Here is a 13,092-nt window from a genome sequence, read left to right as displayed (position 1 = left end):
TGAATACTATGACCTGATCTTTGACTTTTGTGATAAATAATGACGACAAAGAAACCCTCCTCTTCAGGACACAAGTTTATCAGTGAGCAATATTTGCTACAATTATGCATCTGTTGCATCACGATCATACTGCACTTCATACCTGAAGATGCCCGATGAACGATGAGGGAGCAGAAGAGACAAAGCGCCTCTCTGTCAAGATGCCCGTTTCCACGTTGTTGAACTCCAGACGGGTGTGGTCGCCCGCCATCTGGCCTGCGATGCAAGAGGGAAGAGAAAGGAGAAGAAGCCAAGGGATGAGGGGGGTTGAAGAGGAGGAAGGATAAGACAACCTGAACTTGACAAAACATTAGTTTCACTATGTGTCATACTCATGCAATAACCCCACCCCAAAGCTTATACTAAGCAAAACTGACATACAAAGAGAGATTTGATTATTTTCAAATGTTGAAATCACAGAACAGTAAATTGTTATTACTATTCCATTAATTATGACGAGGCAGTCAGTGTTGTCAATTTCAAATATTGTAGATTATTTATGTTAGAAATAATCAGTATTACACATTCATTAATTGCACACTTATCTTAAATAAGAAGCTTAACATGAAGAAATTGTCTCACACAAGTATTCTCTGATTTTTATGTGACGGTTTTACAATCTCATGGTCAAAATTCTGTTTTACGTTCTACTTTTCACATGAATCATTATTGGTATCTCCCTTATGAAATCTAGTTTGGCTGAACCCTAAAAAGGCATCGTTAAGACAGAATATGACAATAAATAAAGATATCAGAACCATCTTCATCCATAAAAAAAAAAAAGGAAAAAGAAATAAACATGTATGCCATGGATATTGTAAAACAGCAGGTTAGCGGTTCACAAGTGAAATACCTTCAGCCATGTCGTCATCCACAGTGAGTTTGAAGTTTTTACCGCGGCGGAGCACTCGTACCGAGTGCCACTCATTGTCGTTGAGCTTTTGTCCAGCATAAAGAACCTCAGGGCCCTTGCCTGAAGAGGAGGGTTAGTTAGTGAAGGGATGGGGGAAGCACAAGCACAAACCAACTCTTTGTTTTCAGGCAATAGACTGGAAAAATTTAAGAAGAAACTCTTAAATAATATTTGATGTAAAAAAAAAATAAAAAAATTTCTCAGATTAAAATAAGATTTTATCGTGATATTTCTCATATGGAGATAATATGATCACTTGCCAAACAAAAATTTGGTTTGGATCAGACAACAGAGGAAAACAATACAAATCACAACTGAGGGAAAAATAAAAGAAAACATTTGCTGTTACTCATACAAGGACTCAAAATCTGTGACTACACCCTGTGGCTGTCTCGCTCTCTTTATCTCGCTAATATCCCATTGGCTGATAGATTTGAATGATCCCTCCAAGTTATACCCTGACCTCATTCAGACTTAATTAATTCCACTTTAATTACAGCAGATAGATTTCCTAAAACGCAGTTTTACTGCAGCTTTTAATACAGTAGGGAGAGCCTGTAGACCTTTTGTGAAGTAATTCAAGTAACCAACCACTAGAGGGCAATCCAGCCACACTGTGTTCACGTTTAAGGCCAGAGCAGCTAATTCAATTCAGAGTCCTGAAGCTGCTGAATAATTATTGAACCCAGGTTTTAAATCCAGAGAAGCAGTGTTGGTTAGTCACTTAGTGATTTCTTGTCCTGATTTAGGATTTTAATTTGGTGAATAAACTTATGTTGTCCATTACTGGACCAGCTCAGTAGATGTATGTGAAGAAAGCAGTATGAAGTCTTAGTGTTTGCTTTCCCCTGTGCTAGAAGACAACATTTCAAATCTTTTTGCCGCACAGTGGCTTCTATCTAGGCCACTGTGTAATGGAGGGATCAGCAGTATGTTAAATATGTCTAAATTATTATTAAGTGCAAAATTGACTTAGCTTGATTGATTAACATTTACTGAAGAATTAGTTTTCAATGTTAAATATTCTACAAACCTTATCCCCTTTAGAATTTTAACTTTGCAGCATGTCTGTGTGTGTCTGTGTATATGCATGTGCATTGATCATTACTTAATGACAGTGATCAGCATAAGCAATGTGAATGGGCATCTACAATTTGCCACCTCAGTAAAGAAATTCAGATAGGACAACCTGAAACCCGTCTTCATTTTCCACTCTCTACAAGGCTGTGAATAATAAGAGTCCTCTTCATGAGTAAGAGCATGTCTGCTAACACCTTCTGTTTATCATATTAGGGGCCTATATACTGCAGTACTTGGTAAAATAAGGAAGGCAAGACAACAAAGCAAGTGAAACACACAGCAATATATTACAGTATAATTGGGAAAACAATATAGCCCATAGAGAAAGTGCAAATGTTCAGCGAGTAGCTATAGGCACACAGGGGAAGATTAAGAGCTAGTTGCCTGAATTAATTTGAAAAATGGGCCATTTTAAAATATATAGAGTACATTAAGTCTGATTTGCATAACTTTGATCTCTGGCTATGACTTTTCCCCCTCTTATCTGAGAAATCCTCTTATCAGTCCACTGCATTCACACATTCCTGCCCTTATATCTAGCACACAGGCTATAATCAAACATTGATTGAAGGAAGAAGGCTGCAGAAGAAGAATGTTGACTTACTGGTGTTACAGTTTATCCTGACACAGTCTAGATGGGGAGGGGAGAATAAGTGACAGATGAAATCGCATCCTTCAAGGTTATGGCTGCAGACATCCAAGAGTAAGAAAAGCCACCTTCCGGGGACGGTCACATGACGCCGGCAGCCATTTTAGCTTAGTCGGCTACTGATGGTCAATGTTACTATACCGATAGTGAAATCCCAGTTTAATCCCAATCCAATTCTTTTTAAATAGCATTGTGCCAATACTGTTCAATGTTACTGATTAAACTTAACTGTTTTCTTTGGTTTCATTTGATCAAACTTACATGCCATTAGAGGTCTGATTGTTATTTTCCAAAAAGAGTTTCGGCTACACGTTGAATTGTTCAATTTCAAAATGTTCGCTTGCAATTCAATGGCCACATCGATTTTGCAACCCAGCAAAATGGAGCCAAAATAGTGCACCAGCAGCCCACTGCATAATGTGAAATTAAGCCGGTTTAGATCACATGTCAATAAAACTGGGGCTCTTTATTAAAATCTCCATCCACGGGAGAGCACTGAACCTGTGTTCAGCAGGTGCAGGTTGAAATCCATGTGACCAGGCTGGTCATGTGCCGTCAACCGCAACAGAAAAGTGGGAGCAAACAGCCTCGAGCCACGCAGCACCAACACCGTACAGAGGCCTAAAGACCCCCTCTCTCAGAGGATCCTATGGACGTTATGGAAAATAGGTTTCTATGAATTAAACAGATTAGGTTAGAATTTGAAATGTAATTAGATTTTAAAGGTAAACAGTTTAGAACAAGACCACATTGCACATTAAAAACATGAAATATGAACTGGATATGGTCCATGTTTTTAGCAGCTGTGGTAACCAAGTATAATGGATTCTTATCATGAATGAATTACATTCAGGTGTTTTGTATGTATACATAGGCTTTATTTCAAGATTATCTATTCGAGGCTCACTGGTATAAAGGCCTGCACTCTACTTAAATGTACCACTCATGCCACCATCTGCAGGCACGCTGGGTGCTGTGGCATCGGGCTGTTTGCCAGATGGGCCGCAGGCTCGGGGCCTTTGAAGGGGTGAGTGCCATCTTTGAACAAGGCATGGGAGATGCCAGCTAGACCAAGGGTTACTAATGGAAAGAGAGAAACATGAACCTGCTACCATGAGGAAAACAATAGAAAAAAAAAAAAAGACCACACGAACGAGAATGCATACAATCAGTGCAGCACTAAAATGTACAGATGCTTACCTGCAGTACTGAATAGATGGCAGAATAGAATCTAAAATGTTGCTGTCTGAATTAATGCATGTCTGACGACAGCGCCATCTATTAAAGTAATTTAAAAAGCAAAATGTGGTACCCTTGTAAAAAAAACTATTTGTCCACAATAATGAGCATGACTAAAATGATCTATGATCTGTTCAAAAGATGTGCTGCAGAGCATGGATAACTTTGTTAAGTGTTAGATTGATGGATAGAAAAATCTACAACGACAACTCAGCATCAAGGCAGAAAAAGTTACAATTCAGGCAAAAACAGTACATGCAACTACAAAGACAAACTAGAAAAACTGGTTTTAGTACGTGTTAGGTCTGATAGCAAGTCTGGACCATAAAGAAAATATACAAAAGAATGAAAACACAAAAACAGTAAGGCCTCCTCTTGAACTCGCGGGGAGGGGAACCAACAGGACGGTTTATACGATACCTAGGTTGACAGTCAGTTTGACCCTCCCGCTGTCCAGCTCAAGGCGCAACGTGTCCGCCGACTCGCGGGACGTGGCGGCCATGAGCAGGCCGAACGCCCGCTGGGACATGAAGCGGAGGGAGACGTCCTCGGCCTCGGTGTGCATGACGTTCGGAATCACAACCTTCATGTACATGCTGCCATCGTACGACAGGATCGAAGACTCTGTGAGAGGAAGAGACAAATGTGTTTAAAAATTGATGGTGGTTTAAGCCCAAATATCTTTGATGTATGTGGTAAAAGCAAGGAGAGGTTGTGTCCATTTGTGTGTGTGTGTGTGTGTGTGTGTGTGTGTGTGTGTAAGTGTAAAAACAACAGATACCATCATAACAGCATAAAATACAGCAATATATTTCATACACTTCACCTCCTTCTGACAGCTTTGTTTATGCTACCAAAGCTTCCGATAAGATAAAAGAGAATGCGTGCTATGAAAGCAAACACACACACACACAGGCTTGGTGAAGAAAAGTGAACCTAATTTAAAGTTGGAACCCCACTTGCATCTGTGTCCCTTTTTATCAATGGGAAACACACACAGACACACACGAACGCACACGTGTCCCACATGCCCAGTTGCAGCTGTATTCATCATCCATCGAGTGACAGGTGAGTGTCTGGGAGCTCAGGCTGCTGAAGGCTGCACACACGCTGCTCAGTGTGCAGAAAATTAAATCATCATGCTACTTCCTCCTCTCCATGGCAACTCCCCTCTATAGTTGTTGGTTGGTGTCTTTGACCTTAATTGTGAAATCTTGAAATGTAAAGTCAGTGTGGAACATGCAAGTACTAAGACCAAACTAAAAATGTCTTTACACCGTCCTGTCTCGTAGTTAAACTGAGATAATAAGAATAAATAGATCATGAAGGTTTGAAAGCTGCTGGGCTGGACCGGATTTGTGTTACCTTCTTATGAGTTGGAGAGGGAGGGGAGAGAGCCAGAGCGAGTGTGGCAAAGAAAGAGGAGGTCTGTCAGCAGACTGGAAGCTTCTTGGGGAGAGAGAGACAGATTAAAAAGGGTATCCAACCATGAAATACCTGTTTTGACACCTCAGCTTTTTAAAGAAAAAATAGCCCTGTGGCCTCTGAAATGCACCACCATTTGGCTACATCCAGGGAACTGCTGAGGCTGTAGGTGAACATCACACGAGAGAGGGGTTGTACCTGTAAGCAATGCAATGTCACATGTCACATGCTGCATGCTATTTCTTTTTTTTTTTTACTCAGGGTCTACTGAATAAAGTGCCACTTTCAGGTGGATGTGTAGAGAAAAATGTTTACTCATGCAAACGGTAATGCATTATAAGTACTATTGGATTTTGCTTCACTTAAATGTCAAAATTCATGCAATATGTTGCAAAATTCATGTATAAGCAGAGGGAAATCACTAAACCATTCATCTCAGCAAGAAGTGCTCTGCTATAAAAATCCAACATTTGTCTGTGTTGCTTTTAGGGCTGTTGTAAAATCCATTCTATGAACAAGCTGTCGACTGTGTGGGTAAAGTAGCCTGGAGGATAATGAAACCTTGGCTCACCATTGTTCTACTCAATTTTAAATTGCACAGGCTCCCTCCCTCTCCGTGTCTCCTTTGCTCTTTCTCTCTCTCACACACACACAGACACACACATAAAGAAAAAAAAAAAAGACTCAAATATCCACACATGCATGCATCCCAGCCAGTTCACAGACTGATCTCCTAACTGACAGAGGCATATATTGATTTGTGAGCCAGGTCAGGTCCCAGGCTCACACTAGAAGAAAAAAAAAAAAAAAACGTGGTGAGAGTCAATCTGCAGCTCAGAAAACTCAAAGAGACAAGGAAGGACGTGAAAAGCACCATATAAAACAAACTGTGATGTCCACTCTGGAGTTTTAGAACACTTAGCACAAACCCTTAGGTAAACTATTTCTGAGATTTGTGGCTACGAGAATGTGACACTGGAGCTCTATTGAAACATTCTTGGAAATGGACGTGTCATTTCTTAAAGAATAAAATAGTTTACTAGCTTCGAAATACATTACTTTATAGAAGTCGCAAGGTCTAAAACAGACCTTTGTTGGAATTCATTGACATTTCTAATATCTTTATTGACACACGGGTTAGAATGATAAACCACTGGGATCTGACAGGTGAGAGAAATACACCATAATGTAACAATACTTGGAGATAAGATAAATATACAGCCACATTTAATAGCTAATGGCTGTAAATGCTATCTTTTGGATTCTAACATGCTCACAATGACCAAGCTATAATCCTGATGTTTACCGGATATAATGTTTACCAAGTTCAAAATTTGCTAATTAGCGCTAAGTACAGCTGAAGCTGATGTAATGTCATTAAATTTTCAAGTATTTAATCAAGAACCATGGAATATTGAAAATGCCTAAATAAAAACACATCAAATAATTTTTTTTTAAACTATTTATGGTTGCAAAATACCCCCAAGAATCAGTTAAAAAAAATCTTCCTACCACATAAACAATGTGCTGTAGTGTTCCACAGTCAACGCTGTGCTTTGGCTTTTTAAGTAAGCCACAACATAATAGCAGTCAATTTTAGAAGTCTGCTGGTGCACAGCATCCTTTTTGGGGCAAAGTAGTCCCCATCATGTCTGACTGTCATCGATTATTCTCAGCAGGGATCAGCTGTGTTGTATTCAAATAGCTTTTTATTGTCTTAGAAAGGAGTGGGGATGTTTTTGCTTGACTGCAGTTCGGTGTATGTTATTCCCACTGCATGACTCGAAGCTTTGAGTGGTAGAAAAACCAAAACAAGGAAAAGGCTGAATTTATTTTGAAGACATACACCCACTTTATTTAGGACCCCTGAAGGTAGGTTGAAGATGTTTGAGATGAGTTTAATCTCTATAAATTTCAACTCCTAACTGACAAGGAGTGATTGACAGGACAGAATCAGTTCTCTGCCTCATACAATACTTACTTAATAAACAATAATAAAATACTAATTACAAACAATAAGACAAACACAGGCAATAAGTAAAATATGTTGACATGTCATCTCCCTAGTTTTTGGCCACCAAAATGTTCATTTATTGGTAGTGATTACTGAATCAAAATTAAAAAAAAAAAATCTGCAGAAAGATACTGACTCAAGGATCTCAGTCAGTGTAAAGAAGACACAAACACACCAGCTGTAGCTGTGTTGGTCATTGACTCTTAACTCCACTCAGCAGTGTCCTCCTTTTCTAGGTTCATACTGGTGGGCCTGCCGACGGCCCTGCAGTGCTGAGCACACCTTCCTGTTCTCACAACATCAAATTCTGAGTGACACACTGCCATGATTTGCAATAAACAACTTGTCTTGGACATATTGAACCTATTCTACCAGATGTTGGTTTTTTACAAAAGTGTGAAACCCTTTAAAGGAAGGTTCAGCTCATTACAACTTGGATATTTTTTGGTAGTTTTTGGCCATTTCTATCATGATAGTAGATAGTGGGGCAAAGAGCATAGGCAGTCAGATGATCAGAGAGGCAGTCAACAAGCAAAATTACGTAAATGACCTTATTTGGAGGTAAACCGAAGGTGAGTGCACATAGAATGTTGATAATAAACGCCTGTTGGACAGAAAAACTTCCAGCTATGGCAACTGTAGCTGAACCACACAGGTTAGCTTGGCTTAACAAAGGCAGAAAACAGGAGGTTCGAAATCCAGAGTGTAACAAAATGACCATTTGTGGTTTTACAAGGTAATGTGCAAGTCATAAACTTCACAGGTTGCCTGGCAACATAAAAGTAATAAGATATAAGGAAGTCAGTTTTCCTGGCCAAGAAATAGTCCCAAACATAACCCTAAACCACACATTGTCTTTTTTACACTTTGATTTTTGTGTTTTGATACCTTGGGACAGACAGCAAGCAAACTATGTTTCCAGTCTTTATGCTATGCTTAGCTAACTAGCTGCCTGCTAAGCTTCATATTTAACAGAGAGATTTTTTCATTAAACTAAGAGGCACAGAGGCTTATTTCCCAAAACTATTTCTTTGAACCCTCTTAGATAGTCTGACCACTCCTATCCTTTGCCCCAGTAGACTTCGTTTTGCACTCTAGCTGATTTCAGTAATTAACTTGGTAAGTATAATGTAATTATACCAATAGGAATGATGGCAAAAAAAAATTGAAACCTAAATTTCCCTTTAAGCTAGTCAGGTATCACAGTATCTCAGACCAAGTTATAGTATCATGCAAAGCGTCCTATAGCAATGTCAGAGCTGTAAGAAGTGGAAGCAGCTGAGCTGCTGAACCAAACATCACTTTACATTTGCGCAGAATTAAACATCAATCTCTGCAAAAAGTGAAGACGGCTGCTGTGATTATAGTCATTCATACCCAATGCAAAGCTAATAACGGGTCTCAGCAAGATACAGCAGGTGATTGCACTCCATGTAACCACAGTGTGTGTTTAGTGTGTGTTCGTTTAGAGTTGTTTGATTGCACAACACAACTTCTATGAAACCTTACACACATACAAAACGCAGTGGCACAGTTGTAGCTTCAGTATGTGCTGCTCTGTAACTTGGTATTTCTTAAGAGAGATATGAGTAGCAATGAGGATGTCATTTCAGATGGTAATTAAGCTGCTACTTGTCAGTCTGTGCGTGTGAGAGCATGTGTGGATGCGTGTGTTTTCCAGCAAGCCACACACTTTACATAATTAGCAGTCCAATTGAAGCAGAAGATGGAGGAGGAGGAGAAAAGCTATTAAGTGAGAAGCTTCACAAATATTCAGGGTATAGAGGGGGGAGTGGACTAGTCAAATCTCTTCAGCACAGACACACACAGACACACACAGACACACACAGACACACACACACACACACACACACACACACACACACACATACTATAGTCCTGTTCAAACTCTGAAATCTGTTTTTTTTATCTCCATTTTTTCTGTCTGTGTTCCCATTGTTTACTTGCCTTGGCTGTAACTGTGTAGGATTATCTAATCTTTTTTTTTTTCCTTACCAGAGTGACAAGTCTTTGTTTTAAATAAACAAACCAACAAGGGCCTTGACTGTCATTGTGGAGTTTAATGTGAATGCCTGTCAACCATTCTCCCACACACACACACACACACACATTTTAAAGTCTGCTGTCAACAACCTTTAAAGATCAAAAATCACATCCTCATCCTGACAGCAAGGATAAGTACATCGATGAAGAATCTTACAGACACTAAGTGTGTCCTTGTATCCTTTCGTGTGTACATATACAGTGTGTGTGTGGGTGTGTTTGCACTGTGTTTTTGCACAATGTGTGTACACACTAAGACAGTAGGAAATGCCTGCACTCAACAGAGGAGGCTGTTGGCTGTGGATGTTATCCACAGTAATCCGCACCACGTGATTCACTCTGGAGACACACTCTCTCTCAGACACACAAACTCACATAAACACACTCATACACACATACAAACTGACTGCTGAGTTGATGATTAACTAACGTAGTGCTGATAATAATGAATTATATAGGTCATTTTCAATGTCAAAATGTACATTTCCCACAGCACTATGTTGTGTGAGAGGTTGCATGAAATAAATTTGGGTGTTTTTTGCCATTTCAGGGAAGAAGAACCAACCTAGCTAAAAGCTAAAAACACAGTCATAACTTGTTAAGGCTAACACTTTAGCAAACTGCGTGTTGACACATCCAACTGACACAGCAACATTAATATTCATTTGTTGTCATGTTTCTGGTCATGTGATGAATGCAAATCGAAAACTCAACTTTCCTCTTACTTCAGTTTTGGTCTCCACCAACTCCTGAGGGAAATATCTGTTTCACTAGCTTGCTAGTTACATCTTCATCTTTATTCACTAGCTAGCTAGTCGCTAACTTTGTCCGCTGCTTAGTTCTGGGTACAAGCAGCACTAGCTAGCGAGCACACAGTGTATCCTGCTGAAAATGGCTGTTTCTAGAAAATGGGTTTATAATGACAGAATGAGCAGGCGATAAAGCCAAACCAGAGACTAAATGACAATGTGGCTTGTTCAGAAATTTGGTTCATTTTACTTAGTGACAAGGGTAGGAGCTATGAGCTATGGCTTCAGCCTACACCTGTCAGTCATTGCTATAACCTGTTTTTTTTTTATTTTATATTTACTTACTTATTTTGGGGTTGTTTTAGCTCTTGGTGCAGTTGGGTGACTCATTTATGGTTGATCTCTACTAGTGAACTCTTTCATATTAGATAAAGTCACTTGATCTATTGTTAAAATATTCACAGGCTGAGCTAAGACAACTAAAATATTGTATAGCTTTACCATGTCATTGTGGTATCCATGGACACATGGTAACGAGGTCACAAACCAAATTTCTTTTTTGTTCTTTAATCTCCTCTATATTTCTTCTGTTCTAACTCAACCCAGATTTAGGAAATAGAACATACGAAGCACTTTGAAGAATGACATCCCCTTCAGACAGTAAAAATTCAGGGAGAGGTCAGTACACTCATGGGGATTACCAAATATTCTGCTGTGCTCAACCTAAGCAGGCTGAGATGAATTTATCAGGATATCAAAAATCACAAGGGCTGGTGTAGCGTCAATATGAAACAGTAAGCGGTTTTGTGCATCAGACATATTGAACAGGCTTTAGGCGGGGATAAGGTAAATCCGTAGAGATTTATCAACATGTGAGAGATACAATCGGTCTCTGAAACACGCCTCTGCACATTAAATTTCAAGTATGATTTTGTAATGGACATCATAACTGTACTATTTATTCTTGCTATATTTCTAGGTCAGGAACATCACAAGGACTTCATCATTCCCATGGTGTTGTTGGCTTAACCCCACTGCTGGAACGGCATTCTTCAACAGTCGCTCTGGTAGCTCACGCCACCATAAGATGGATTATTCAAAGCCAAGTGGCTGTGTTTGACCTGAAGGCTGTTGACGTTATGATTAATGACAGTTTGTGATGATTTATGGGTGTAAAACTTCAGCTTAGTGGGTAGCTGAATACATGGGTCACTGGGTGCAAAAGCAAACATACACATATAGAACAATCTGCAAACTGCAAATACCTGTGCATTAACCTGAACATGTGAACAGACTCTCTAAAGGCAGAGAGTTAGCTTTAATCTTGGAGTTACTTCCAGGTTGAGAGAACCCAAAGTAGCACTTGAGCCAACCATAAGGTCACCTGGGCCAAACAGAAGGGCACTTGGGGGGCACATGAACTAATCAAAGGCTCACTGAGGTCAAAAAGGGTAAATTGAGGGACAGTCAGGTTATGACTTTAGGGCAAAAGTGAAGACTGGAAGTGTCCCATTAGAAAATGGTGTAATAGAAAAACACTTCAGGGCAAAAAGGGCAAGATGTCCATTCCCCCCCAACCCTTATGATTAGAGCTGGTGACTATAAACTTTGTGAAAATAAAAGCAGGCAAAGTTTTCTGCACCTTTTACAGGCCGCCGGGATCGTCTGCAGGGAGAATTTACTGATAAACTAAGTTTGATTTATGGGTTTGCTCTTTGCTGAGTTTTCCCACCTTGACTGCATTTTGTTGCTGCATCTGCCAGGGGTTGATAAAGATAAATCAGTAAATATATTTAATGTTAATGTTTTTGTGATGTGTTTTGTGACTAAGGTAAAAAAAAAAAAAAAAGAAAAAGAAAAAAAGAAAAAAAAAAAGGGAAGGGTGATTTTAAAAGCATACTTGAGATTAAAGAGATCATCTGAAGAGCAGACTGTGAGTGTGTGTGTGAGGCCGGTACATTCACTACTGGCTGTAACAGCAAAGCTAACAGTATCATTGTAAATAGTACGGTTTAAAATATGTACAATGGGAGATAGTGTGCGGGAAGAGCAGACAGTTCTCCTGTGGGTTTTCTTTTTTCCCAGCTTTTCTAAATTTCGGGAAACCCGACTTGAACTCTTCTACCAGGAGAACTTTGATCTGCCTCATTTGCAGCAGCATGTTCAACAAATGGAACAGGCTTATAATGCTGTAAAACTCCTCCACATCTGCTATACTGAGCTGTGCCTCCTCTGTAGCGTTTAAACCACTGAGTATGCAAATGAAATGTACAGCACCTACCGTTATAGGACTCCAGAGGAGATGCTTAGCCTGACACAGTGGGCACGCACCAGTGTGTGTTTAGCTGCAACAAGCTCTACCTCACTAACTTTCAACAAAGCCAGTGCTATCCTTGACAAAGAGAACTCTAATATTTAAACAGATAGAAACAAAATGCAATATGTACACACAACCAGTGAAGCACAGCTCCATCAGGGGGCAGCAAAGTCAAAGACTGCCAGCTGCTGTTGACACCAGCTTCTCATTTGAGCTGTGAGGAGATGTACAGGGTGGAGATGAGAAGGGTGGAGGCATGAGCAGGCGGTAGAAAAAAGAAGGAGGAAGGTGAAAAAAAATGCAGCAACGAAATGGGAAAAGGGCGATGAGGAAAGAGCAAAAGACCGGACAGAACACGAAGAAAGAAAAGGAGGGGGATTGAATAAGTAGGAGGTAAAGGCGGAGCTATGGGAAAAGCAAATAAAATCAATATGACAATCAAGCTATCTGGCATTGCATTAACTATAGTAGACTTCAGTATCATGCTGCAAAAATTAAGTGACTTTTCAAGCATGAGAATCTTATATGAAAATTCAAATTCACGCTGTTTTATAAAACATAGAATCGCAAATACTACCCCAGAGAGGGCCAGGTACTACAGCC

General features: G+C 39.7%; 1 protein-coding gene across 2 annotated transcripts in view; it reads right to left on the bottom strand.

Annotated features, from left to right (window-relative positions):
- The window catches only part of nrxn3b (neurexin 3b), a 282,518-nt gene that overhangs the window by 165,605 nt on the left and 103,821 nt on the right, over window positions 1-13,092 (bottom strand). For both annotated transcript variants that reach the window (XM_023430082.1, XM_087180355.1), the window contains 4 exons: window positions 4,341-4,544; window positions 2,637-2,663; window positions 893-1,012; window positions 143-255 (listed from right to left, as the gene is read on the bottom strand). In XM_023430082.1, the coding sequence (XP_023285850.1) occupies window positions 143-255; window positions 893-1,012; window positions 2,637-2,663; window positions 4,341-4,544 (464 nt within the window). The remainder of the gene's footprint in view (window positions 1-142; window positions 256-892; window positions 1,013-2,636; window positions 2,664-4,340; window positions 4,545-13,092) is intronic.

Source organism: Seriola lalandi, unplaced genomic scaffold, assembly GCF_002814215.2.
Source record: "Seriola lalandi dorsalis isolate HSWRI2012SDOR001 ecotype SW California unplaced genomic scaffold, Sedor1 jcf7180002054901, whole genome shotgun sequence".
Taxonomy (NCBI): Eukaryota; Metazoa; Chordata; class Actinopteri; order Carangiformes; family Carangidae; genus Seriola; species Seriola lalandi.
The sequence above is the reverse complement of the archived record's forward strand: the minus strand, read 5'-3'. Positions and strand labels throughout refer to the sequence as shown.